The sequence below is a fragment of the Pleurodeles waltl genome, chromosome 3_1, assembly GCF_031143425.1.
Source record: "Pleurodeles waltl isolate 20211129_DDA chromosome 3_1, aPleWal1.hap1.20221129, whole genome shotgun sequence".
In the NCBI taxonomy this organism is placed as follows: Eukaryota; Metazoa; Chordata; class Amphibia; order Caudata; family Salamandridae; genus Pleurodeles; species Pleurodeles waltl.
Genome location: NC_090440.1, coordinates 1,351,385,705 through 1,351,411,572, shown reverse-complemented (window position 1 = coordinate 1,351,411,572; position 25,868 = coordinate 1,351,385,705). Strand labels below are relative to the sequence as shown.

The 25,868-nt window shown below is 46.2% G+C and overlaps 1 protein-coding gene across 11 annotated transcripts in view; it reads left to right on the top strand.

The window, feature by feature from the left end:
* The window catches only part of USP2 (ubiquitin specific peptidase 2), a 185,761-nt gene that overhangs the window by 109,152 nt on the left and 50,741 nt on the right, over positions 1 to 25,868 (top strand). For all 11 annotated transcript variants that reach the window (XM_069224849.1, XM_069224855.1, XM_069224851.1 and 8 more), the window contains one exon: positions 18,940 to 18,990. In XM_069224849.1, the coding sequence (XP_069080950.1) occupies positions 18,940 to 18,990 (51 nt within the window). The remainder of the gene's footprint in view (positions 1 to 18,939; positions 18,991 to 25,868) is intronic.

Below are 25,868 nucleotides of genomic sequence, written 5' to 3'. Positions count from 1 at the left end.
GTGAATGGAAAAACACGGGTGGAATATTTTCTTAATGGAGGTCTGGGCCTTATTGTGGGAGGTGAAGGTTGCCACAAAGTTAAAGAGCTCCCTCACAAAAGGCTCTGCAAACAGACTTCCTTGAGCTACCACTCCTGCCTCCGTGGAGGCTAGGTCCCCCAACTTTGGGTTAACTTTAATTATCAGGGATCTACTACTTTCCGCAGAGAGGGTATAATTTGTGTTGCCTAGGAAAATTACAGCACATTGCACCCATACCGATACCACTTCGGGTGACAGAGATGCACCAAGGCCTTACCTCCTCTGCCAACACCAAAATCTTCATTGAGGGGCCTCTGACGTTGAAGAGCTTATCTTGACAGGATTTCCACAACTTGTCAAAGCCTTTCTGGGGATCGCGGAGGAACTTTTGAAGGAATGTGGCCATAGGGGTATTGATCTTGAGGGTAGCAGAGACCTTGCCCTCAATGGAGGGACACAGGCATTCTGCCTTGAGCTTGGCATGGACCTTTTGCTCCAGGTGCCTTTGAAGACAGCTGGACACATAATTGCCCACCTTCTCCAAGGGGAACCATTCCCCAGACCTTTCTGGGTCCAGCATGTCGGAGAAGTCCATTGCCCCTTGGATGTCCAAGGGGGCAGGTGTAGTCAGAGATGAATGCCCCCCAATGCCTGCTTCAGAGTCCCCCGGGGATTCCCTGTCATCGCCATCAGTCTAGAGGAAAGGGGCATAGGTGGACTCCAGGGGACAAAGGGCCAGATGTAGGTAGGAAAAAATTAGCGAGTCGTTGCGACTCGCAATTTCTGACTCGCTAAATGGTATCCAAGAAGAAAAAGCGACTTCAATTTGCGACTCGCAAATGAAGTCGCACCGCAGATTGCGAGTCCGCTGTTTGCGAGGTAGCTTTTTGCGGCCGTGCTAAAAACGAACACGCAAATTGCGAGTGGGTGTCGCAAATTGCGACTGTGCTGCAAATTGAATGCAGGTGCAGCAGAACACTCTGGAAAACACTTCCTGGCACCTGATGATGACATCACAGCCACGAAGTTTACAAATACACCTGGGAGGAGGGAGGACTACACCCACTTTAAACTGCTGAACTGCAAACAGGAGGAACAGCAGCTACCATGGCAGACACTCCTAGGAAGCGCAAATTGAAATTTGCAGAAAAAGAACTGGAGGTGCTGACTGAGGAATGCTGTCAGCACCATGATCAACTTTTTAGGAGGGCAGCCCTCAGTGTGCCAGAGGTGGAAAAGAAAAGGATTTGGGCTGAAATACAGGACAAGGTAAACTCCCTGGGTGTGAGCCACCGGAGTATAGAAAAGTTGAAGAAACAGTGGTATGACCTGCGCTCCCGGACCAAGGAGAGGGTGGCAGAGCGGCTCCGGGAGATGAGGGGCACTGGAGGGGGACCCTCCACTATACCACCACCCACACCCCTGGAGGAAAGAGTGGAGGAGACCTTGGAGCCAGAGGCAGTGTGCGGGATGGGAGAGCTGGACACATCAGCGCCAGGACCATCAACCGGTGAGTACCATGAAACATGCATGTATACCCATATATGCCATACCGCCACACACATTGTACACAGCAGCATGCACAACCAAAATAGCTCCATTTCAGAGAAGCAACCACCTGTATGGTGCATTATGCGCAATGTAGTCAAGTAGGCAGTTGATAGGCAACAGTTTATTAGGAATCTGATAACAGATGGTAGATTCTGACAGTGTGTTCCCTATGTCCCACAGGTCTCCCACACAACACCACCTCCAGACACAGCATCCAGGGGCCACAAGTCAGCCACCAGCCTTCACAGGACTCAGGACCAGCCACCACAGGGACCTGCACCACCCCAACACAGACCCCTCCTAATGCACCAGTTGCCATACTGGTGAGTGAGCCAGCACCCGGTCCCAGCCACAGTGCCGGTGCACTGGACACAGAGCCTCCACTGCGTCGCAGGCGACGTCTAAATGTCCCTCCAGTACCGCAGTCTGAGTCAGGGGACGCTTCCATGTCGGCCGCCGAGGCTGCACTCCTACGTGGTCAGCGCCTGCAGACACGGGAGATAAGGAATATATATGGGGCCATGCGGGGCATGGAGCAGAACCAGAACACAGGGCTGCAACTGGTACACACAGAGCTCCAACAACTCAATACCCATGTTGGCGACCTTGCACTCTCCATGAGACAACTGGTGGCAGAACTCATCACTGAGAGAGAGGGTGCAAGGCGCCGTGACAGGCAGCTCATCCACCGGCTAGATCGCATGTCTGCCTCCATCGTCAGGCTGGCAGTGAACACCACTGGCCTGTCACCGCGCACGGTCAGCCTCCAGGTGGACATGGGCCACTTTGCCAGTGATGTGGCATGTGGACTGGGACGTCTCAGCCACGCCGTAGATCTCATGGAGTCACGACAGGTGGCAAGGGGCGTGGCAGACACGCCGCAGGACAGGGAGGAGGGCTCCACCGTTAGTAGTGTCTCAGCCAGTGACACCAGGGTGTTGCGCAGTGGTAGCGCAAGGCAGGGCACTGGTGACACACCAGGAACCAGCCATGCTGGGCGAGGCCGGCGTAGAGTGTGGGCTACACACTGTCCTGGGGTAGAGGCACATGAGGTTAATGTGTCCTCATGCCAGGTGGACTTTTACAGCCCCTGAACTGTAGTTACTGTATATAGTTTTTTTGGTGCACATTATTAAATTCCTTGTTTGTTCCACTTCACACCTGGACTCTTTGTGTGTGACATTAGTGAGTGTGGTGACAGTTAGCACGTACCTTCCAAAGTATTGGTTTGCAATGTGGTCCCGTCTCAGTCTACCTTGATTTGCAATGCTTCTATCCCCATGATGGCGATGTGGTAGCTCTTGCTCGTCATCCTCCGAATCTGGGTCTTCTGGGGTGAGAGGTAGCCCACGTCTGGTGGCAATGTTGTGCAGTATAGCACATGCGCCAACGATCTTGAATGCTGTTATTGGGGCATACTGGAGGGCACCTCCACTTCTGTGGAGGCATCGGAATCTTGCCTTCAGCAGTCCAAAGGTCCTCTCTATGATATTTCGGGTCCTCCTATGGGCATTGTTGTATCGCCTCTCTGTCTCATTGCTGGGTGTTAAGTACGGGGTAAGTGTCCATGGTCGTAGTGCATATGCACTGTCACCTGTTTGGCACAAAATGTACAATGTTAGCTGGGCATTGATGGGTTCCACATTGACCTGTGTGTATGTCTTTAAGGTGTATTCAGCTATACCTAGGAGGTATCTGCCTCCAAACTCCCCACGTTCTAGGCGTCAGTGTATCCCACTGTGCCCGAAAATGTAGTAGTCATGTGTGCTCCCTGAAAATTTGGCAACCATGTCAGTGATAACATAATGGGCGTCACATACTACCTGGATGTTCAGTGAGTGGGTACACTTCCGGTTGCGGAATAGATATTCCATATTTGCAGGAGGGCATATTTGTATATGTGTCCCGTCCACACACCCTATGACATGGGGGAAGTTGGCAATCCTGTTGAATTCCAACTTGGTGCTGTTGATTTCTGCCTCATTCCTGGGTAGGTATATGTATCTGGACATGTGTGTGAGTAAGGCATCTAGGAATGCTCTGAAGAACCGTGAGAGTGCACTTTGGGATACCCCACCTGCCACAGCAATGACCCCCTGATAGCTACTCGAGGCCAAGAGGTGCAGTGAGCATAGCACTTGCACATGTGTGGGGATGGCGCAGCCGCGCACAGTCTGGCGTTGAAGCTGAGGATTGAGTAGCTCTATTAAATCTAGTATTGCTGCACTGCTAAGTCTGTATTTATCATATATCTCCTCCTCAGTTTGTTGGAAAAGTGTCTGCCTGGTTCTGTATGTCTTCTCCTGTCTCTGGCTCCTCCTCCTCATCTGCTGTGCGGTGTGGGCTCTCCTCCTCCTTGCTATCACATATATCTCTGCCATCTTGAGTAACCCAGGTGCCTTCTGGGTCTCCTTTTATACTTTGGTTCTGGTTACCACCTGCTCTGAGTTAGTGGTAAATTGGAAGTGCAAAATGGGCTTTTTGCGACAAGTCGCAATTTGCGAGTGGCTATTGCATTTGGTTTGCGACTCGCAAATTGCGACTTCCTATTTGCGGGTCACAAAATGGGGTAGCTATTTTTGCGAGTCGGTAATGGCTTGCGTCGCAATTTGCGAGTCGGAAATGGGATTTTTGGATCCCGTTTCCGATTTTGCGGGGTCGCAAATTGCGATTCGGGCCATTTGCGACTCGCAAAAGTTTGCTACATCTGGCCCTAAATGCTTCCACCGAGGTGTTGAGGCCTGATAGAGTGGGGCGCTCCAAAAACACCTTTTTTAGACAGTCGAAGGCTGTCAAATCCACCCCAACCTACGTTTGGGGATCTCTGCATCTGCTGGTCAAGCCCCAGCTAGAAATCTCTGTGAGACAAATCAGTAGGAATGGGGCAGGTATAGGCCATTTGAAGCAGGCGCCGCTCTATCGGTTCCATGGCCTAGGCCACCGCCTGCTGGATGGAGGCATCCACTGCCTGGCAGAATTCATTATCGATCGGGAGGACCAAGATGTTCGGAAGAGGACCAATTGCATATTGATATAGAGTAAATCACCTGTAGGGGTTTGCCAAATCACGGGGTTGAGCCTGCTTAATGTGAATTGGGGGGTGGGGCACACATTTAGTTAGGCCTTCAAGGCAGATGTGAACTGGTAAAACCAGTCTGAAGGGTTAACACCGCCGAGGCCCCAGCCCTACCGCGGCTGAGCGTGTCGCGCTCTGGAAATGTACCTGAGAGTGTAGGGACAATGATCTGACTCACCCACGTATAGATACCCGTTTTGGGCATCCACATTTAAAAAAAGATAACGACCCTGTCAGTGCAGGGCTCAGGCTTCCAAGGCGGTTCGGGGAATCTAAACACCAAAGGCTCCGAACAGGGAAGCCGAGCGCTCCGCCTATGCAGGAGACCCACTGCCCCACGAAGCATAGATATGCGCAAAGTACTCTGACCAGCTGCCCTCTAGTGGACCGCTAGCCTCACCCCAGCTCACAGCCCCGACAAGTCACCTGAAACACAGCCGCAAATGGGGTGTTGTTGTTGAAGGCGCTCCTGCGGCGAGTGCTGAGTAGGATTAAAACATTAGAAGAATTACAAAAAAAAGAAAGGCACTTATGTCGCTATTGGAAACAGGAAAGAACGAGGAAGTGCCTCGGGGGATACTTAATTATATGGACTGTGGACTGTAGTTTTGATTGGTTGTTGGGTGGTTATGTATTTCCTTTCCATTAGTACCAGTGGAAAGGTAGTTTTTGCTATTGCTATTGTTGAAGAGTGCTGGGAGTATTAAAAGGAATGAAAGTTTGAGCATAATCCTCGCCTCTGGTCCTGACATAGAATCTCGACTGACTGCTGCTGCACAGTTGGAATCCTCCATGAGGAGTCAAAGAAAGAGCTCCTGCACAGATGAAATGTGCCATGAGAGCTGATAGAATGGACAGCTGCAGCAAGAGAGGGCGACTCGGTGGGAGAGCTAGAAAACATTCACTGATACATCTGTTTTTATCAGTGATGTTTTTAAACAACAAGCCTTTATTCTTTTATTTGTTATTATTATTATTATTATTATTATTATTATCATTATTATTATATTGATTTGTAAAAGAGACAAGAGAAAATCACCACCTAGCCAAACACTCAAATTGTAGGCAACTAATATGTCACAATATTCCTCTAAGTAATTAACATAAACTTTGAAACAGAATGTAAAACATGTAGCGAGTATTTAAAGTTAAAATAAAAAAATAATAAAAATAAAAAAACACTCTCTGAGCCAGCTTTTTACCCAAAGAGAAAAGAGCTATTTTTAGGTGAATGTGAACAATGTGCATAGGCTTAGTGCGGCCCCTTAAAGTGAAAGTAACCAACGGGTGAAGTGTGCTGTTTCATTGTCCTATGCTATGGTGGGTAGCAACAAAATGTCAGTGACAGTTTAACAGGCCAATGGAAGTGACCAAAAGTGTCTCTTTGTATGAATATTATGTCTTATTTTTAGGAAAAACAATAGTATGGCGATACTGAAAGGCCAGGCCCTATAAAGTCAGAAAAGGGGAGAAAGAGAAACATAAGGAAAAAGTGACAAAGTGGGAAAGCAGTGACGAAAAAGAACTTACAAAAGTGAGAGAAACCGATATTTTGCGCATCTGGTGAAAGAGGTATGTGCTAGAATCAAGACTAAACCCGCCTGGTATTCAGCAACCCTGCTATTTGGGAACTCTGGCAGCGGGACGTTAAGAAAAACTTTTGGCCACACAGTGATATTTTCACAATTTAAACCATTGTCGCTGCACACAAGAGATGTCTTGAGTGATAGAAGCAAGAAGAATCTTGATGAAATTCTGTGTTGCTGAGAATAAATAAATTAACAAAATAAAAGAGGGGGGAGAGTTTGCCAAGCACTAAAACTCCCTCTTAGGCCGTGAACTCCTCGAGCCGAGGAAACAATCCTACAAAATCCTGGTGCCAAGGACTAAAGAAAACACTACAGACACGTGAGTGTGCTGTAGTAGTACACGGCAATCCCGAGAAACCCAACTGTGTTCCCAATCCGGAGGTCCAAGGTGGAGAACGACAGTGAGGCCTGTCCGGCCGCTGGCCTGAGCGCAGAGCCGCAGAGGGGAGTGCTGTCGGTCGTGTCCGCGACAGCCATTCATGGAGCGGCGGTGGGTGAGTGGGCCCAGTGAGAGGCAGCAGTGAGCTCCGTGGTGTCTGGGTGACTCCTGGGGGCCGAGAGGAGCAGCGAGGCCTCGCAGGGCCAGACGGAGCACTTTGCACCCCTAGGATGTACCATGAGACAAGACTCCGCCCGACCTCGGAGTAGGAGGCGAGTGGAGAGCGGCCCGAGTGACAGGAGGACTCTGCCGGGACCACAGGTGGCACCCAGACAGATGTCAGCATGGAGGGGGTGCTGGGCGTGCAATGAAAACCAGTGACTGAGCCCAGAAACAATCCAAAGGAAGGATATAGGGAGCCCCGGGGAGTGCAGCTTGGCCTCTAGGAGTCAGGGAAAGAGGTGTTTGGACTCAACATAACTGCAGAAAATAGAGCCATGGGCAAGTCAGACAGAATACAAGCTAAACTACAATTCGAGTCGTGGAAGGCACATAAGATGCGGAGTGAGAGGGCGAGCACACATGCAGATATGCTAGAAGACGCAGAGGAATAGATGGCCCCAGATTTGAAGCAAATCCTGACGGCCATGTAGCAAAGCCTCACAAAAATCGACAAGAAAATAGATGCCCTAACGTACAGGATGGATCGCATGTCGGACAGGATTGATGGACAGTCAGAGTGCCTGGACCAGATGGAACGGAGGGTGTCAGAGGCTCAAGATGAGCAAAGTACACTGGGGGCAACCCAGAAGAAAGTGGAAAAACTTTTCCTTACACTGCAAACCAAAGCAGAAGACTTATAGACCTCATATAGACCACTGTCCCTCGTGAACGTGGATGCTAAGTTGTATGCCAAAATCCTAGCGAATAGGCTGGCACCTCTTCTCCGGAATTTGATAGGTGTGGAACAGACTGGGTTTGTTCCAGGCCGTAGCCTATTGTATAATTTACCAACCTTCTTTGGGGCAATGCAGCATTTAGATACGGAAGTTAAGGCAGAAGTGGTGTTTTTAGATATTGAAAAAGCCTTCGACCCCATGGATTGGGGCTTCATGCGGGAAGTTCTGTGATGAGTGGGAGTCAGAGAAATATTCCTAAAAGTGATCTAAGATAATTACGGGGTGGCGGTGCAGCGGCTGTCGGATGTGGTCGACCACTGGATTAAACTTCCTCTCTCCCTTTCTGGAAGAGTGGCCATCATGAAAAGGGTGGTGCTCCCGCGCTTTCTCTTTTTGTTGCTAAACATCCCGATCATCCTCACCTGTTCTATTTTTGATAGACTCTGGACTTTTTTGAGTAGATTGGCTGGGCAGGTAAAAATCCCACTGTACAATGCTGAACACTCACTCTACCATATGATATGAGAGGCCTAGGTGCCCCGGACCTGTAAGCATACTATCAGATCGCTCAAGATCAGTTCTCACACTATTGTCTGCATGGGCCGCTGGAATTACCCCACCTCTGGCTGGAGTGGGGATGACAACTTCATCTAATCTATCTCGGGTCCTCTTTGATACACCAGAAACGACGATTCAGGATACTGGATTCGATTAACGCGACCTCCTATCCTTGGCAGAAACTAATGGAAAGACAAACAAGCTCCCTGCTGTATGCACCGGACGCACCGCTAGCCTGGTGCACGTGGTTTCTGATGTCACAAGCGAGGGGGTCTACTAAAGCGCTCCAGGAGTTAGGCATTGTCAATGTGGGAGACATGTTTAACGAGAGCAAGCTGTGAAGCTGGGAAAAAGTACAAGGTGGTGGGGCCACGGTCACACCTCTAATCAGGTACCACTATTACCGGGCATGCGCCGGGATGCCAAAAATATTGGGGGAGACCTGCAAGAGCTACCCACAGTCTCCACTCCATTGTCATTACTGCGTAATTCCGCGCCGGGTCATGTTATACCCAGGCTGTATGCCATTACACAGGAGGCATGCAAACTGGAGTTATCTAGAGTGCGATTAGCATGGCAAAGAGATTTGGATATCATCATAGCTGACAAACAGTGGACACACTGCTGTTCGATGACTAAGACTATGGGCCATATGTATGAACACATTTTCCCATAGACATAGAATGGGTAAAAACGTTTGATACATCTGGCCCGATATCTCTTAAGGGACACCATAGGCTCTTACACTTTAAGTATCTTAATCAGGTTTACTATACTCCGTCTAGGTTGTGCAGGTATGGTCTCCATGACAGTGCAAAGTGCTCTAGATGCCCGGAGGAAGACGCTGGGTTCCTGCACATGTCGTGGGGCTGCCCAGGAATACAATTTTTTTGTGAGGCAGTTTTCTGCAAATTAAGTTCTATCACAGGTGAGCAGATAGCTCCGGACCCTCTACTGTCCCTGTTGGGCGACTACAGGCAGTTGTCCCTGACAAATAGGTGATTAATAGCAGTGGGGCTACTTAAGGCAAAAAGATGAGTAGCCATGAGTTGGGCCAGGGACCCTCTGTCAACACTGGGGAAGTAGATAAATGATATGACATATTGTAATTTGCAATCAGACACTTAACAGAGCACTTCTTCCCCATTGTAGTCACCGACGGGATATCTGGGGCCCTTTCCAAGCCTACTTACATCGTAGGGGAAGACAGGCACGACTCACTCAACACATCGCAACCGACCGCAACGTGTTAAACCCTAAAGTCAGCGGTGAGCGCCCAGCTGTGCCCCCAATGCAGATGAGAGCACTATAGCTAGGGAGGCTGGGGTTCACTGGTAGTAGCGCAGATGGACATTAAGTGCCAGCAACAGGATAGAGGGGGGATAGGGCTGCATTGAGTGGCTGAAAAGGGGCACAGGGAAATGATAACTACAATGATGTTGGAATGGCTATGCACTTAAAAGGATAATGTAAGAAAGGTCACTGCCAATGTATACTATCTTTAGATGAGTTTATGTAATGACATGCACGTTGTGGTTTTTGCATGTTCTAAAAACCTAATAAACAAAAATAAAAATAAATATAAAAATTAACAAAATAGACGAGATACTCAGTGGCAGAGCTGGAGTTAAGAGCTGCTTCCCAGTTGAGATGGTTATTGGCTGGAGAAGAGGAGAACTACACAAATTAGGCAAACCATGGGGAGCTGATGGAAAGGAAAGCTGCTGCTTAGAAGGTAGAGCTTCAGCAAGGAAGAAACACTGCACATGAGATCTGGGTGTGAGGGATTCTGAATAGAGCGCCAAGGGAACATGGTGGGTGAGGGAAGAGCTTTGCACAGAGGAACACTATGTGGGGAGGTAGGTTGCACAGATGGGATAATCCACGGTGAAATTGAGGCAGAATCGCTGCACAGAAGAAATACCGCCTGTGTGGTGGACGGCGGAGGAGATATTCCATTGGGGAGCAGGTAGAGGTCAAAGCTGCTGCCCAGAAGAGATACTCTGAGGGAGACTTGTTGAGGAGGTCTGTTGCACGAGATGTATGTTATGGGGGAAGCAGCAGGGCTGGAGGCAGATCGTCTACACAGAAGGATACTCAATGATGAGCCGGAGGACAAAGAGGGCAGGGCTGCTGCACTAAGAGATAGTCTCATGGGAGCAAAGGGAGTAGCCAGAAAAATAAAATAGCCCCCACTTTGAATTAATGTGATAATGCTACTAAGCAAGCCAAGCAAGTGAGCCGAGCCCTCCATATAACAGCTTCCTTATCTCTTCCATCTATGCAACTACCCTTTCATTCTTTCACCCTTTCACCCACCTACTGATTTCCATTAGTTCCCCTTTAATTTCTGTCATCCATTCATTCTTTCATCCACCAATGTTTTTCCGCAATCATCCATCCATCCACCCACTCAATATGCCATCCATCCACCCAATTATCCATCCATACACTCTACCATCCATCCATCAACTCTGCCACCCATCGACCCACCCACTCTGCCATGCATCCATCCACTCTGCCGTCCTTCCATCCATACGTCCACTTTGGCATTCAGCCGTCCATCCATCCACTTTGCCATCTATCCACCAAATATGCCATTCATCCATCCATCTACTCTGCCATTTATCAATCCATTATCCACTCTGTCATCTATTCACTCATCTTTTCAGCCACCCATCCCTTTACTCTGCAATTCTTTCACCTGCCCATTCACCTATCCAGCATCCCTTTAATCTGCCATCTTTTGCCTTTCCCTCCACCTAGCCATTCACTCCCATCCATCGACATAACCCTTTATGCTTTTACCCATTCATTCAGCCACATATTCATTAATCTACCTACTGATGCATCCATACATCTTTCTTTTCAGTCCTCCTTCCATTGTTTCTTTTCTTTGCATGTTCTATTTACCCATCTATCGTTTTTCCTCGATCCTGCTTGCTCTTCTGTTAACGCTGTATTCTGCATTCCGGCGTTAATCTGTTCATTTTGTAACCCTTTATTTGCTAGGTTGATAGTCTTAATATATCATAAAGAATGTATGTTTTTAAAATTCCCAAGTAGTAATGCGCCAGTGCTTAATTTAGAAAAGAAACAGTCCCGGTGACTGAGGCTGTGCTCAGAAGCCCGCGGCCTGTGCAATCAAATTTCTACCAAATACCAAGGCTGCTGCTGGTGAGTTCACCCCAGGCCAGTGCTTGAAATGGAAAAAATAAAGTGCCGGTACTCTGTGCCAGAGTACCTGCTTGTTTCCGAGAAGTGCCGGTACTCTCCAATTAAAAGTATAACGTTTTTCCTGAGATGTGCCGGTACTCACCCTCTCAAAATAAAAAAGTGCCGGTACTCAGTACCGGACAGTACCGGCCCATTTAAAGCACTGCCCCAGGCCTCTTTAATTTGCTACCAGATATTGATGCCCTTTGTCTCGCTCTTGCAAGTTCCCGATTTCTCCCTTTGTGACGGGTTTTCCGTCTTTCTCATCCTCTGTCTTTCCACTTTGCTTACTTTACCCTCTCTTGCAGAAAAATAAGTGTCAGTCCCTAAAAAATTAGTACCGGTGGCCCCCAGCTGTAACCATTGGTTCAAATTAAGCACTAGGTAATGTCCAAATACGTCTCGGCCTGGGCTTCATGTGGATTAGGTTTAAGGCTCACAGTCTTCCATTTTTATGGATTATTACATATAAATACAGCCAGAAAACCATATATTTACCCGTCTTTATTTTTAAATATGGATACAAATTAGGTTGTTTTTTTCAGTGATGGTTATATGCTGTCAATAATGAACAACAGGCTAACATTTCTACGAATTGACAGATAAGTGAGACAAAAAAAGAGGTTTCCCAACGAGACTGAAACACCTGTGGATATGCACTTTTTACACTAAAATGTGCATATTTTGACATGAGTCCATTGGTTTGTCATCTATGTGTTGTTAAAACCAGTTAAGCATTCAGATATGTATGTACATATATTGGATCAATAAACCTGGAAAAATACTAGCTTCAGCTTTTTGTTAACAAAATCCCAAAATAAGTAAAGGTAAAAATAGACGAAGGTGGCAAAAAATAAATGTGGATAAATAAATTCAGAAATTTTAAAATGTTAATACAATACAAGCGGGAACCCTAATTTGGTTAACAGTCTTGATTAAATTACAGTTATGAATTCAGTACATGGTTATATTCGGCTGTAACTTATCAGTGAATTACACAACCGTGTACTGTTTTGTGAGAATGAATGTGTTTCTTTTTGTTTTCTGTAAATTGTATTTTTTTATCTAGCATATACATCGTTTACTTGTGTTTTACTAACTTATCAGTGAATTACACAACTGTGTACTGTTTTGTGAGAATGAATGTGTTTCTTTTTGTTTTCTGTAAATTGTATTTTTTATCTAGCATATACATCGTTTACTAGTGTTTTACTAACTTATCAGTGAATTACACAACAGTGTACTGTTTTGTGAGAATGAATGTGTTTCTTTTTGTTTTCTGTAAATTGTATTTTTTTATCTAGCATATACATCGTTTACTAGTGTTTTACTCAATGGAGAAGACACTTCACCAGAGCGAAAATGCTGTTGAACCTATCGCACTGGTTTCTGCGAGGCATTTTCTACAAATTCCTTACTGTGCAATGGTAAACAGGCCCAAACCTGATCGTTGACGATACTGCACATTACCCGATCTTAACTCGGCACTTCCAGATGAACTTTGGGCTTTGGCAACTAGTTAACCAAGGCGGCTAACCATTATCGAGTGTCTGTCTCTAACTAATGAAAACGGATTATATGACAAACCACTTCAAGGTCTTTGTGGAACTGTCTGTCATTCAACACTTTTAAAGGTTTACTGACCTTGCAACTGAGTGATTTTCTGTGACTTTTCTGCTTTAGGGAGCAGAACAAAGAGGCTGTGGTTGTAAAGGGATTTTGCAGCCCCAGAGTATTTTAATCTCTCACCGCTTGGACCATTGCCCACAGATGGATTTCCCGACCTTGTGCCTCATTAATGAAGGCTAATGTGAATGTATATGGTGCTCACCACACCTGGCGAGGCATGTTTAAGTGTTTTGCGAGCTAAGACCATTCTACTCCGTGGAGCCCAGAAGTACTTTCGAGTGATAGTTGAAATTATTTCAGCTAGTCGTGAATTAAAACACAATGTTAGAAATTGCTAGACCGATTAGTTCTATGCTGTTTATAGTCTAGAGGAAGTTAGTTGTTAGTGTTAATTGGTGCAGGTGTTTCAGGTATGGATTGTTTTGCATCCTTTGTTGTATCTTTGTGATATGGATGCAGATATGGAGCATGCAGCCAAGTATGTTTGCCACTCCCATAATTAGTTGTCCTAGTACACTGTGCTGTCAGATGGGGGTTGTGTTGTATCACAGATCTGCGTGTTTTGGGGCATGCTTATTCGTGCTGGCTGATTGAAACTAGTAGGGAGACTTCATTATGGTCTATGCAGGTAGAGTGGGAATTATAGGACAAAAAAATATGGAGGGACGTGGCTTCAGGTTAAGAGGCGTAGGGATCTGTGGCATCGTTGGACTGTACAAGGGTTGGTGGAATGGTGATGTTGGTAGATCGTGGGTGAAGGAGCAGATAGGTAGTGGCAGCTTTTGCATGCTGCAGGAAGGGGTTGATTGGTATTGTTGCCTGTGCAGGAGGGTACGGCTGAGGTATTGGTAACTGTAAGAGTGTGAGGTGCTAGCTGAAAGGGGGGTCAGAGGGAATTACTGCTGATTGCGAGAGGGTCCTTGCACGAGTTGCTGGTGACACTGCAGGGCAGCTAAGGAGGTATTGCTTGCTGCAGGAGGTTGCAAGAGAGTGATTACGGGCTAGGAAAAGTTGAAAGGAAAGATATTGTTGAGAGCAGGGCTTTGAATATGGTAAGAGATCCTCTTAGTTACGTGAAGGAGGAGGTAGTGCAGGTCGCAGGTGGGTAAGTGTGGAAGGGGACATTGTTCGCTGCAGGAGGGCAAGCAAAGAGAGTGTTATTCCAGGCTGCAGGAGGGTTGGCTGCAGGAATACAGCTCGTAACCACAAGGATTTCTTCGACTCTTTTGAGATTCCATTTGTGCTCATCTGAATCTCTGTGTGAAGTGCAAGAGCAGTCGGGGTTCTTAGGTCTTGGCCGAGACAGTTCATGCTCTGGAGCTTGCGAGACATTTTGTCAGCTTAAAAGGGGCTTGGAACCCGCCCATTGCTCACCACTGGTTGGCTTCATCATCACTCGTATTTCTGTGCTTCTGTTTGTTTATGGTGTGTGGGTTTTATTTCCTCTGTGTGTATTTGTCCCTCCCATGGTGCATGGCCAAAATACTGCTTTTTGTCGCATCGAGTGGTCCTGCTGCTCGCACGTTGAGGGCCTCCCCATGTTTTTTATTTTGAAGGAGGTACTCCATGATAATACTGCATCTCTTTGCAGGCCATCTACTTCCATCCTGCTCCCTCTCCTGCTTCAAACACGCTTCACTGTGGCAGAGAGAGTTAATTTTCGAGCTGCAAGTGTTCATTTTATTCTTCTGAATGTTGTTGCTTTTGGTGTATGACAGACGCCCTTCTGTGTTGCCTTTGCTCCCTTCCCTCCCGACTTGGAGGAAGAAAAGGCAAATTATGCAGCGTAATAGCAGATTTTATGAAAGTATTGCTACATTATTTTTTCATTTTTTTACATGGTAACACTGTGTGGGTAAAAGATTTCTTGTTATAAATACTAACTTAACACCCAAATACAGAAACTAAAATGTGACTAGTCAACAACTACAAAAGGCCTTCCAGTGCGAAGGAACAAATGCTGCTGAATTTTTAATAACTTTTGATCCATTTGAATACAAACAATTTCTTTGTTGAAATCTGCAGATGCTGCAAATCCATAATTATATGAAAAATTCCACATCCACAGACTCGCATAATTCCAGTAGCCCTGGCCATAACACGCTATAGCACACCATACCATGATGAGCCATACCATACCGTACTGTACTGTACAATGGCAGGCAATATCATATCAGACTATACAATGACATGCTATCCTATCCCATAACATATGACACCATACCATACCATGCAATAGCAGCCAATGCAATATCATACTATTCTAAACAATGACAGGCCATACCATTCCATACCAAACAATACCATGCCAAATGATACCATCCTATACAATGACAGGTAATACTATACCTTATTATTCAGCGACATGCCTTCCCATACCATGACAGCTCAGACAATACTTGCAACCACACTGTTGTGCAAAATGGGTAAAAAAACACAAATTGACAAAGCCATGAGATCTCTCACAGGTGAGTCCAGTTGGCTTTGTCAGTGCTTGTTGTGATTCAACAGTCAGGACTAAAAAAATCACTAATGCTTGAAAAACACTGCAGCCTCACAGTTTATCAGCTGACTGGCAGATGCAGGAGACAAACCAGGATGTGGAATTTCTATAGCCCAATGCCCAGGACATGCTGTTTGGGGTCAAGGACAACAACTGGGTACAGACATTTGCAAGGTTTAACAATATGAAGCTATGTATAATGCTCCCAGAATTGTCTCTGATGAAATGCAAATATTTGGAGAAGTTTGAAAGCAAGTTTGATTCTTTGATTTCAAAATAAAATGTTCTAAGAAAATAGAACCAGGAAAAACATGTTTTGCTAAACTACTGTGAAATCTTAGGTGCCATTTTTTGAATCATCATTTAGTAAAGTGTGTTGATGCATGCTAAATATTCACAATTTAAATTTAGTGTAACCATTTTTAACAAGATTATGAGAAGTGTGAAAATAAACAAGCATTGGCAAAGCCAGTAGGCATGAAATTAGTGATCAGCCTTTTGTTTTTTTATGTGCATGTCTTGTTTTGACTTGTTTTTATAAAGCAATATAGTTGTGGGAGATCCTGGGCCTGCATTATTATAACAAACATTAGCATAAAAAAATATTTTGGTCTCAAAAAGCACACATTGCTCAGTAGTCCCTAGCACTGAGAAAAACTACTTTGTGTGCAGATATGGTCCTTGTGTAAGAGTTGTCACTCAAAGTGAAGCCAGCCAATAGATAGATAGATAAGTGGAATTATATTAAAAATAAAAGGTTTTGGTTAATGTCAGACCTAATTAGGGGTCCAATTCTTAAAGAAAGTAACAAAAGTGCACCCATGGTAAAGGTCCTTGCATTAGTGCCGATTTATGGCTATCATCAATTCACAAAATTTTACAGAATTAGACCAGCAAACTGTCCTGCTAGAAAATATTTGTGAACTGCATTGTAGCACGAGCAAATACGCATGCATAGATTTGCTCATGCGAATATCTGTTGAGCTTTCATCCAACCACTTTTTACCCAACCCTGGAAGATATTTTACTTCTGCCTTTGTCAGGAGTAAGGGCCAGATGTAGCAAAGGGTTTTACCCATTCTGTGTCTATGGGAAAATTTGTTGGTACATCTGGCCCTAAATTCCCAACCTTTCTGAGTATGGGAAAATATAAGAGAAGAGCTGGTGAAAACCCTTAAACATGCAAGTCAATAGGTTCGCACATATTCAAAAGGGCATTCCATCCCTGAAACTATTGCTCACCACTACTTTCAGCCCCAGTATGTGATCTCTGGAAAGGTGGCAAAAGAATCAAATTGCTAGTATACTAAACAAACTCTAGTATAAGCCCTGGCATAATCAGAGAGGCTATTATCAGAGCTCTTATTTAAAAATAATACTGCTTTAATTTGTTGCTGCACTAACTGGCACCCAAGGGACTTTTTTTACAGGACAAGTAGATTTATGACAAGCCTGTCCCATGGGAAAATAAATACGTTGTTAAATTCCACATCCTGCAAACTCAGATGTGAAAGTGTTGTATTTGCTTGATTCCTCTCCAGAAACAATGTAATTGAATTTATCTTGTGTGGGCATCCTGAAAATGTGACGTGCATCAGGCCCTAGAACACCCATGCTCTGTGAGAATAAATATACTGAGCATTATAATGCATAGAGCAAAAGCTGAATTGTTCCCTGATAATAATAATATTGCTTAATTTACTACCAAACTCAGTGGTACTAAGTTTAAGTCAGCACCGCCTGGATTCAAACTTGTGTGATGTGTTACACACAGATCTTTGCATAACGTAATGACATTCTCGCCAGGATTAAAGCTTTCAAATGGTGTTAACGGTTTCCTTTTAGCAGCAAATGCATTAAGCTTGTGAGTATCTTCATATAGTTGAAATCTGTGACCGGCAGAAAGACACACATGGAACTGCCGCGAGAACATTAACGCAGCGCTTCACCGTAAGAGGCAGGGACCCCTTACAAAAGTTAACAACTCCGTGGGTTAACGACCCTACTGCAGTAATGGCATCGTGGACAACGTCCCTTGTCATCCTTCCACAGGTGATGGGATGCGTACGGTGTGGCACCTGTTGATTCCAGTTATGAAACTGCAGGACTGTGATAACAAGCATTTCACGGTGTCGGCGGGTCCCAAGGGCATTGCCCGCGAGCGCAGCGGGAGCAGTCTGCGGAGTTCGTGGTTTCCGTGCAGTGGCTTAGATAAGCAGTCCGAAGGGGTTACGTAACGGTGGCGGGTGTATCAGCACCGCAGCATAAAATCACAAGGCACTTCAGAAGTGCAGGCAGATCACTGTCAGGCACTGAGGCGGGGAGGGCGATCTTAGGAGGAGAGGCGATGGGTGGAGAAGGATGAAACATTGCTCTCTGTTAGCACATTTATGTAAAGTTGTCCTACACAAAAAGGGTGAACGAAAGAGGAATTCCTGAACTTTTCAATTTAAAGAATGTAGGCGCCATTGGTGTTGCTGACTATGGGAATGCGAGTCGGGGCCATTGCTAGCAGCATGAGGTTGAGGGGGCAGGGGTGTAACACAAAATAATGCACCCAGCGCCTGCAGAATGGGGTGAGGGGCCCTGCGTCGGCAATATTGCCATATATACTCAGTGACCTTAGTCTGAATGGGGCTCTCCTTGCAATGTAAGGTGGACTTGCAGAGCGCTGCTTGTCACTTGTGAGGGTATCCAGGCGCTCAAGTTTCATTACGCCACTGATACCGCTGGCAGCAAGGGGGTGGTGTGGGTGATACTGCTGGCAACGGGATGGTGGCTAGGATGCTATTGGTCATTTAGGGGTCACCTCAGAGGGGGCTTCAGAGATACCAAAATCAGTGCAAGCAACAGAGGGGCAGCTCGTCCTTATGGGTGACGTTTGTAGCTCCACACTCTGTTTTCTCTCGACTTTTTATGACACTAACAGCAAATAATGAAGCATTATTCGCTATTAGTGTCATAAAAATCCAGTACAATTAGCTTGAATAGGACCTTCCCTACAGCCGAGGTAAGTAAAAAAAATGCTTTAAAATGTGTGTGGTTTGAGTGCTTGAAGGTGAGTGTGTGTTTACGTGAGAGAGTGTGTGTTAATATATATTGGTAGACATGTGTGTGTGAGAGCACACTGAAGTCCAAAGGGCTTGTGATGTCACTTCCGCTACTCCTAGCATTTTGGTGAGTGGAAGTTTATGGCTTCACTAGGATGGAGTGCGAGATACTGCTGGCATAAAAAGCATGAAGGGAGAGGAGGTCGTGCTGGGAGCAGGAGGGGGACTGGAGGAGAACACTGCTTGCAGCAAGAGTGCAGGCACACGAGGAGGTGCTGCGGGGTGCAAGAGGGTCACCCCAGGGAGTCATTGTAGACAGAAGGCAGGAATGGAGAGAAAATGTAGGACTTTCATGTCTATAAGCAGATATTCTTTCGAAAGAAAAATATGCCTTTCTTTTCAGCAACAGGAATGGCATGTAGGCTCTGGAACAACAGCACTGACTCCCTTTCATCTTTTCTCTTGCAGAACTCGAAGTCAGCTCAGGGTCTGGTGGGACTCCGGAACCTCGGGAACACGGTGAGTGCCTGGCTCTGCTACTGGGAAAAACGTCCGATGAGAAACAGTTTCTGGTGGATCGTTGTGTGGGCGAGAGAGTGCACAGCTGGGGGAGGCCCTCACCGCTAGCTTCCCGCAGCACTGACGGTACACTGTTGGGGTGAGCTTACACCGCTAGCGTCCCTCTGGGGGGAACTCACACTGCTAGAGTCCCGCAGCACTGACGGCGCACTGCTGGGGGGAGCTCACACTCCTAGCGACCCTCTAGAGCAGAGGTCTTCAAACAGGGGGGGTGGGGAGGCAGGCCCCCCGGGGGGACCTTAAGTGGTTCCGGGGGGGGGGGGGGGGGTGTCGCCAGACTCTGGCCAAAAGAAGCATTATACAGATAACAGGCCTTTGTTTTAAGCAGAAGAATGTTATTGCATTTTTATAAAGGTAACAGTGCATACATAACTGCAATGTTTAAATAGGTCTAGACATATTTAAACATTGACATCTTTATAAAAGAATTGTGAAACATTCTGGGGGGGCAATGATTTTTATTTTTTATCAACTGGGGGCGTGGCATTAAAAAGTTTGGAGACCACTGCTCTAGAAGGAGGTCACACTGTTGGCGTCCCTCTCCAGGAACTCACACTGTTAGCTTCTGGAAGCACTGACGGTACCCTGTTGGAGGGAGCTCACACTGCTAGCGTCCTGCAGCACTGATGGTACACTCTTGGAGGGAGCTCACACTGCTAGCGTCCTGCAGCACTGACGGAACACTGTTGGAGGGAGCGCACACTGCTAGCGTCCAGCAGCACTGACGGAACACTGTTGGAGGGAGCGCACACTGCTAGCGTCCTGCAGCACTGACTACACTGTTTGAAGGAGCTCACATTGCTAGTGTCCTGCAGCACTGACGGTACACTGTTATAGGGAGCTCACACTGCTAGTGTCCTGCAGCACTGACGGAACACTGTTATAGGGAGCTCACACTGCTAGTGTCCTGCAGCACTGACGGTACACTGTTGGAGGGAGCTCACACTGCTAGTGTCCTGCAGCACTGACGGAACACTGTTATAGGAAGCTCACACTGCTAGCGTCCTGCAGCAATGATGGTACACTGTTGGAGGGAGCGCACACTGCTAGCGTCCAGCAGCACTGACGGTGCGCTGTTGGAGGGAGCGCACACTGCTAGCCTCCCGCAGCAATGACGGTGCACTGCTGGGGTAACTCACAGTGCAGGGATCGTATAACGCTCGAGGAAACTACCCTTGTCAAGGGTACTGAAGTTGTGACAGAGCACTTCTGGAGGAAGCTTTGACAGCCAAGGACACTGCACTGCTGGGGAAGCTTACAGTGCTGGGGGCATGTAGCGCTGGAGGAAACTTCACCTGCCAAGGCTACTCCATATCTGACAGGACACTGCTGGAGGAAGGTCGCACTGCCAAGGGCACTGCATCGCTGACAAGAGACTGCTGGAGGAAGCTTGTGATGCCAACGGTACTATAGTACTGAAAGGTTTGTAGTCCAGAAAATCAATGTGCCAACATATTCTAGCCTAAATATCGAGGACCAGAATATCAACAAGGTAGGGAAGAGTACCACAGCACTGAGAGCACTGGTGGAGGATGGTCATCCTGCTGGAGTCCCATAGCACTGGCAGCACGTTGGTAAGGGAAGCTGACACCGCAAGGGGCATACTACACTATTAATCACTGCAAGAGGAAGCCCACCCTGAAGACAGGGCACTGTTGACTGGTGGTTCGCACTGCTTGGGTTCTGTAGCAGTAACGGGGCACTGCAGAGGAAGCCTCTCGCGTCATCAAGCATAGAGAGGCAGTGGAGCACTGACAGAGCACTACTGAAAGGAAGCTGGCACCTCTGCAAGGTTCTAGAGCACTGATAGGGCAGTGCACGAAGGTCACACTGCTCCGATCCCAAAGCAGTGGCAGGCTCTACTGCTGGAAGGTCACACACATTGTATGATCCTAATGCAGAAACAAACACTGCTGAAGGAAGTTCACCTTTCTCTGTGCCGAGCTGAACTCCCCGCTTTCTTATCCTCCCAGGGGTTGGACTTGCACATTGTTCACTGCAGGTGATGCAGTCCTGTTCCGAAGCCCTTTCGGTTCCTTCTCTACAGAGTTACTTGTCACTTGGGTGGGGAACTCCCTTCCTTCCTGTGGCGTCATGCACAGGCAGTGATATCACATATTGCAAGACGTTTTATTCACCCAAAGGGCAGAGCCCAAGTTTGCGAAAGAGGAACCACAGTGAAAAACGAAATGCCCTGTGGTTGCACGCCAGAACAAGCAGTTATGCCACTTCCCCATTCCATTCGTCGTGTCCCGTCCCAATTCAATTGTTTCAACAATTTTTTTTATTGATTTTAACAATATGGTAGCACTCTTCCATTGGTTTCATGAAGATCTTTCACACAAATTACTTGTGTGTCTGCTTCAACGTTTGTCTCCTTCTAAATCCATTTTCACCCTCCCCAATACAAAATTTCACACAGGAAGCATGGTTAATCAGTTTTTGACACATGGTTTAACGTAGAAACGTAGCCTTCATAGGATATCATGCCTGAATCGCTCTTGTTGATATTCATGAGCAGAAGTAATGTCTGTCCCTACACTGGCATATGTTCTTTGCCACAACTGTTACCGTAACATCTCAGGATAGCAATCTACAGAGTCTGGTTTTATTTCCCTCTATCAAACATCTAGCCAATGTGACAATGAGCAGTTAGGAACAATAGGGAAGTGTGCACATTGATCAGGCACTTTCGAGACTTAGGGCCATATGTACGAAAGCTTTTTTCCATAGAAACAGAATGGGTAAAATCCTTTCGTACATTTGGCCCCAAATTATTAAAAAACGCAATACAAATCAATGAAGCTAAACAATTTAAGAGGCCAGAGTAAATTTATTTTCCAAGTTTGATATTTGACCCTGACAAGCACTAGCTAGGTTTTACTAAGGGGAGTGCATAAACTTAAAAAAGAAATACCAAAGTTTGATTTGCTTCAAATGTTTGCACACATCAAGCCTATAAGCTTGAAACCAATGTGAGGGGACTGCTGCGATATTAGGCAAGATTTCAAACCAAAGGCAACCAGAACCAGGAAAATATTATTAATTTTGGAATACTAGAATAAAATGTCAAAATGCAAAAGGATTTTACTGCCAAACAGACTGAAAAGCCTTCAGGCCGTTGAAAAAGGAATAATACAGCCATGCCAAGAATCACAGGTCCATGCGTGATGTGCTGTCCTAAACCAGGTATTTTCTTTAAATTCAGGTACTTGTAGTCTTGTTTTATTCATTATAAAACAGGCCTACAACTCCCAGAATGCAAAGACAAAGCCTGGAGTGAAGCAGCGCATCACGCATGGACCTGGAAAACTTTGTAGCTATGATTATAAAGTGCGCAATGTTCAGCCTCACTACCTCATCGAGTTTCCAAGGCTGTTCCAGCTCTTCCTTATGGGAGATCCAGCCATTTTAAGTACACGCCCATCTGCTTTTAAAAATAAGGCAAAACGCACAATGGTGTGAACTGGTAACAAAACACACAAAGGAAAGCCACGAGTGTGCACATTATGGGGCTCATGCATGTCACTACTGGAAGGGGTCTGAGACTAGCACTCCCTTTCAGTGACTTCACGCCCACCCCCTAGGGAGGCACACCCCGCAGTTTGAAGATCACTGAGTAGAGAGTCTGTTCAGCCATGCCAAGTTTCCCAGGTCCATGTGTGTTGTGCTGCTCCCGTTCAGGGTTTGTCTTTTAATTCTGGAACTTGTAGTCTTGTTTTTGCATTATAAAACAGGACTGCAAGTCCTACTATTAAAAAAAAAAATCTGAACTGGAGCAGCACATCACGCATTGACCACGGAATCTTAGAGGCATTGCCTTATTTCAGGTTTCACAATGAGAGTGAATTTAGCCATGTTTGCTTCCAGCAGGGTGGAGTTCCCTTCTCTTATTTCCCTGAAAAACGTACACAACAGAGATATTAACAGTGGTTTATTAATGTTTAAGTGTTCTGTTGGGTCCATCCATCAATCCTGTACTGGCCAACAAATAGAAACAGTCAGATTTTGGAATAAAAATCAAAGGAATGTATTTTCCACATTGACTTATATTGTTGCAGAGGCAATGTTAGGTGTCCCGTGTGAATCAGGTCTGCTGACATGTATGTAATCTCTGGGGCCTTGTTTTAAGTGGAGGTCATTTATTATGTTGCAGCCTACCAAACAGCACAGCTGTCTGGTTTGCTAAAACCATCTTGGGGACATTTAGAAAGTTGAACTAGGAATGCATTCTGCCCATTGCTTGCCATTGGCCTTGTGGTTTATAACTCACATATTCTTGCTTTCCATTTGTTGGCTTTATTTGTTTTAGTCTGTCCAGCTTGAGTTCAGTTTTTCCCTTGCCAAAACCTTATTTACAGTATCCTCCTGACTGTTTGCTCTCTGTAAACAGGCCTGTAATGCTGTGCATTAAAAGACCAAGGTCAATGTCAGGCGCTGTCTTCTGAGGGTGCTTGTTTACTTTTGTTTCTCTGACTTCAAAGTGAGAAGATTTATGGGATAATCTTGCTGAATACTTGTGGATAAGAACAGTTTTTTTCTAGCACATAACATTTACATGAACTGTGTAAGTATTTCAGAACATATCAGAATTAGGAACAAAATGAAGCTCATTTTTTATTTGTGAAGTGTACTGGAAACACATTTTTTAATATGATCAAAACAAATCATTACCCTGGGTGATGCAATATCCACACATTTACGTCTGTGCAATGTAAAGATTTTAGTAAACTGTATGTCTGTGCAAATGTGATGCTCATTTCAGTTGAAAACGTGTTGTGTGTAGTGGCAGTGTGCTATCACACAGTGAATACTCCACTCTTCATCTCTCCACTCCAGTCTGCACCATTCCACACCACTGCACCCCACTTCACACCACTCCATGCCACCACAGTCTGCACCTCTCCACTCTACGCGACTGCACTCTAAGCCACTTTACCCTACGTCCCTCTACTCTACCCTGTACCACTGTACTCTGTGCCAGTGCACTATTTACCACTGCACTGTACACCCCTCCAGTCTAGGCTGCACCAGTCAACTCTGCACAACCCCACTCTACATCACCGTATTCTATGATACTGCAAAACGGCACTGTACACCACTTCCAATGCACTCTAACACAATGCACTTTACTCTGTAACACTCAACATTATGCTCCTGCACTCTACGTGAATGCACTGTATGCCACTCTCATCTACTCTGCACCACTGCACTTTTTGCTACTGCACTCTACTCCAGTTTACTCTGTCATCATACTATACCACTCTACACATCTGCACTCTACACTGCACCACTCCACTCTACTCCACTTTACTCTACTCTGAAACAATGCACTGTGCACCACTCCACTCTATGCCACTGCATTCTATGCCACACAAATCTTTGCCACTGCTCTCAATGCCAATGCACTCTCCAAAACTGGACTCTGTCATTGCACTTTACAGCACTACATTCTACTCGGCATTACTGTACTCTACACCACTGCTCTTTACGCCACTCTACTCAGCTCTTCTCCACTGCACTCTGACACCCCACTCTGCAACACTGCACTCTCCATCATTGAAATCTATACCACTCTACAATGCATTCTACTCCACCTTATGCCACTGCACTCTATGCCACCGCACTGTACAGCACTATGCTCTACTCTGTACCACTCTATTCCACTCTGCACCACTCTGTCACTGCATTCTTTGCCACTTGACCCCACACTACACTCTATGCCACTCTATTCCGCGCCACTGCCCTCTGAGTCGCTCAACTCTACACCACCCCACTCTGCGCTACTCTAGGCCACTGCACTGTACGCCACCACATTCTATACGTAGTCAAATCGGTGCCACTCTGTTCTGTGCCACTCTACTTTGGACCACTCTACTGTGCCCCACTCCACACCACTCCACCTTGAACCACTCCTCTTTGCACCACTCCACTCTGCACCACTGTACTCTACTATGCAACACTGTAGTCTACACCACTGCATTCTACAACACAACATTGTATGCCGCTGAATTCAATGCCACTGCACTCTACACCTTTGTACTCTGCAACACTCTACACCAACGCACTCTACAACAGTCCACTCTACTCTATGCCACTCCAGTGAATGCTACTCTTTGTGACTCCACACTATACCTCTCCAATACACAGCACTCTCTGCCACTCTACAACACTCTACTTGACTCTTCGCCATTCCGCTCTACAACACTCCACATCACTATCCTCTGAGCCTCTAACTTTTAGCCATGCTGAACAGCAACCATGCTGATGCACAACATGGCTAAAACACATTAGCAAAGCCAATAGCTTTTGCTAAGGCGCAAACTACTGGTTTTGCCAATGCTTGTTACCATAGTTACTTCCTCCTTTTTATCTTGGTCTAAAATGTGTGCCAGTTCTGTTGTGAGTGTCGGTGAGTAAAGTTATTTTCTGGATACTCTCCTCTAATGTAAGATGTTGACACTGTGTAGCGTATAGAGCTTCGTAGTAATTTCAGGAGCAGCTCGCGGGACGCGGAAGGGGTGGGGAGGCACAGAGAAAGGGCGGAGGAGGCAGGGAAATAAACATTAAGGGCCAGATGTAGCAAAGGGTTTTTCCCATTCTTGCTCAATGGGAAAATGTGTTCGTACATATGGCCCTAACTGTATTAAGTTAAAAAAAAAACACTTACTTTCTCTGCTCCCACGCTGCTCCGCTTCTCTGCTACAGTCAGGCACAGGCTCCCAGCCTGCCCTGCGGCCAATCCTGAAGCTGCTCGAGCAGCGCCAGGATTGGCTGGGAGCGCTCAGGTAGGGTGCTCCCAGCAGACTTGGAGCCTG